The 3,792-nt window shown below is 37.1% G+C and overlaps 1 protein-coding gene across 1 annotated transcript; it reads right to left on the reverse strand.

Moving 5' to 3' along the window:
• Positions 1-472: 472 nt before the first annotated feature.
• LOC149218560 (uncharacterized) lies at positions 473-2,728 on the reverse strand. The gene has a single exon (XM_089386586.1). It carries the CDS (start codon positions 2,726-2,728, stop codon positions 473-475), a length of 2,256 nt encoding a protein of 751 aa, XP_089242712.1.
• Between the last annotated feature and the right edge of the window lie 1,064 nt (positions 2,729-3,792).

Raw genomic sequence — 3,792 nt, forward strand, 5'->3', positions numbered from 1 at the left:
ATTAATTTCTGTTTCCCTAATAATTTATTATAATGATTTGTTTTTAACACATTGTAATATTTTATAATTTTTGTCTATGTTTACATTAAATTATTTAATTCATGTAAGATTTTAAGAGGATAATGTGTTATTAATGAAGAGTTAATTAGGCCTATAAGCTAGATAGCTTATTAAACAAAGTTTTAAGGGGAGGGGCTGATTTGATCTAAAGAAGGGAGGAAAAGAAGCAAAGAAGGCCAAAGGAGGGTCACAATTACTCTATGGGGGTGAGGAGGGAGGTCCAGTTCCTACTAATTTCCAACCCTCCATCTCTGTTGAGGTTATGCGGGTGTTTTATGATCTCAAGCGCCTCTCAGACTTTACATTTGAAATGGTGTTTTTCATTTGCAATGACTTTTGTGTTTTCAAGGCATATATGGTGGTTTGTCTTACGTGCATGCTCAGCCAAGGCTGAGGAATGGGTTCTTTCCCTTCAGATATCTGCACTATGCTCTTTTAGCCTGATACTGACTGATCTACCTGTTTCCCCGATATATTGTTCTCTACAAGAGCAGCTGATGATGTAGACACCATTTTTCTGGAGATGTTCTGGGTTGTCTTTGACTGATTTCATTTTTTGTCTAATAGTTGTCAAGCGTTTGAATGAGGTTTTGATATTCTTTTTTAAGAGAATTTTGGCTAGCTTGTCGGTTACACCCTGAATATATGGAAGGTAGGCATTGGCAGCTGGGGGATTGTTAGTTTTGTTTTTAATGTTTCCAGTTTTAGCTTTTTTAATGGCTTTGAAGATATCTTTATTATTGTATCCTAATTTGGAAAATGCTCTTTTTAAGTAGGTGATTTCTTCTTCGGTGTGGCTCTCATCTGAAATTCTGCAAGCTCTAGTGAAGAGGGTTTGAAGGACTCCCATTTTTTGGGCTGGGTGGTGGTGGGAATCTGCATGGAGATAGTTATCAGTATGTGCCTTTTTCCTAAACACTTTGTGACCTATAGAACCATCATTGTTTCTAATGAGTAAGATGTCGAGGAAGGAGATGCAATTATTATCTTCAATTTCCATGGTAAATTTGATGTCCTTAGAAATGCTATTGAGATGGTTTAAAAAAAATTTCAGTTCATCCTCCCCATGGGGCCAATCCACACTGGTGTCGTCTACGAACCTGATCCAAAACTTGGGTTTTAATGGGTAGGTGTCTAGGGCCTTCTTTTCAAACTTTTCCATGAAGAGATTGGCTACAATAGGTGAAAGGGGGGATCCCATAGCCACTCCTGAAGTTTGTTCAAAAATCTCTCCTTGGAATGTGAAAAAGGTGGATCTCAGACAGATTTCAGCTAATTTTGCAGTTTGTGGGTCAGCCACCTCTTTCACTACTTGGACTGCTTCATCTAAGGGAATTTTAGTAAACAGCTGGACAACATCAAAACTAACAATTTTATCACCTGGATCTACCTTGGCATTTTTAATGAATTCCACATATTGGCTGGAATCCTTTATGTAAGAACTGGTCTTGCCAACTAGCGGAGCTAATTTTCTAGCGACATACTTTGCTAATTCGTATGTGGGTGATCCTATAGTATTGACTATAGGTCTCAAGGGGACATCTGCTTTATGAATTTTGGGGGCTCCATAAATGCGAGGGGTAATTTCACTGTCAGGAGTAAGGAGTCTTTTTAGTTTTTCATCTAGATTAGTTTCTTTTATGGCTTTTTTGACAAGTCTTGTAATTTTAGAGATGGGGTTCTTTTCAAGTTTCTTGTAGCTGCCACTGTTGTATAAGTGGTCCTTCATTTTGCTAATGTAATCATCATGATTCATTACAACTGTGGCTCCTCCTTTGTCAGCTTTTAAAATGACAATGTCACTGTTATTCCTAAGATTTTTTAGGGCTCTGAGCTGCTCTTGGTTCAAATTCTTTTTAGGGGGCCTGGCTTTCCTAAGGATAACCGCACATTCTTGTCTAACAAGCTCTTTGTCTTCTTCTTTGAGCATTTTGATTCCATCCTCCAGGCTACATATAATTTCTTCGTTAGGGATTTGTTTGGGGGCTAAGGCAAAATTGAGCCCTTTATTTAAGACTTCAATTTCTTCTTTTTTCAGCTCATAAGAAGAAATATTTATGACTTTATTGTTGTTTAATGAGTTATTGTTTGAATTCTTTGTATTATTATCTACCTTATTAATATGATTTGTTATGATTTTATAAGAATTATTATCTTTTTCGTTTTGTTTGCCTATGTTTACTACTTTACCCTTGTTATCTTCTTCATCCTTATTAGTTATATTATCTTTATTAAAGCTTTTCTCTATGTTTGCAATGGTTTTGTCATTCTTAAACTTTACCGTGCTGTTGCTTGACAAGTTAATGTTGTTGCTGGGTTTTACGCTGGCAGTTTTAATGCTGTTCATTATATTATTATTGCCCTCCATGCGGCTGCTGATTTTTTCATTTTGTTTGCCTATGTTTACTACTTTACCCTTGTTATCTTCTTCATCCTTATTAGTTATATTATCTTTATTAAGGCTTTTCTCTATGTTTACAACGGTTTTTTCATTTACCGTGCTGCTGCTTGACAAGCTAATGTTGTTGCTGGGCTTTACGCTGGCAGTTCTAACGCTGTTCATTATATTATTATTGCCCTCCTCCCAGGTTTCTTTGCTGCACGGTCCTCTATTCTCTCCAACCAGTTCTGATTTGCTCATGCTGGGCTCAGACTCTGCGCTGTTCATTATTACATGAGATTCATTAATACCAGAGAGTTTTATTTTTCTAAATTCTTTTCTTGGTTCAATACTTTCGTGCGTTTGAAGCCACTCTAGTTTTTCCAGCTTCTTTTTGTGCTTAGTCTGGGTTGCTTGTTTTTCATTTTCTGCTTTGAGGGCTGCGCATGCATCTATGACCTTCCAAAGGTCTTCTCTGATCTTCGCTGCAAGTTTTAAGTGGGCTTCACAGGCTGTTGTAGATAATTTCCATAACAGAATTCTGCACCTGCGTATTTCAAGGCGGATTAAGGTTTTACTGAGTCTTTCAAATGTTTTATGGTTGTGCTGGTTGTGTAATCTGTGTTTGATGCAAGCAAAGGGTGGAGTAAGATTGGAATCCCTGCATTGCTTGAGAAAGTGAAGATCAGACTCTTTCCTTTGTAATTTAACCCTCATCTTTTCGAGATTACGTATCTCCTTCCATGTTTCCCCTCCGTAACAAGAGCACTTCATGTAACATGCACTTTAACAGTAATGGAAACATGACAAACTAATCACATAATGCACACATTAAACCAAAACATATGTTCATTGATATCACTCAATAATATGATATAATAATATATGCATATTACCAACCAAGTTAGGGATTTCCACATACCACCCAACCATAGATTGGGTTGAACCAAATCTTTCTTCCAGCCCAATCGCCCTCGTGCCATATTCCAAGGCTTAATTTGGGATTTCATGGGATAAAGAAAAACAAAACCAAGCAGGGAATCCAATATACAACACCTCCACCCTCAATTCATAGTGATTTCACCTAATAGTAGGTCTAGAAATCACCAAAATCAATGCAATCTAGGATGTCTGAGAATTTCTTCACCATACCCACATGAATTTTCCTATCTCCACCCACCTATCAATAGTTTCTAGAGAAAACAATCTGCACCCTCAACCCTTGGGAATTATCTTGAGACCTCCTCAACTAGGATCCAAAATCTATCGACATTGAAAGCTCATCCAAAACATGAACCCACTACATCACGACTATATAAGAAATGACATAAGGAAAATTTGTACAGGAATTT

This window comes from Pinus tabuliformis, chromosome Q, assembly GCF_031772625.1.
Source record: "Pinus tabuliformis cultivar Carrire ecotype Pingquan chromosome Q, CPIR1, whole genome shotgun sequence".
Taxonomy (NCBI): domain Eukaryota; kingdom Viridiplantae; phylum Streptophyta; class Pinopsida; order Pinales; family Pinaceae; genus Pinus; species Pinus tabuliformis.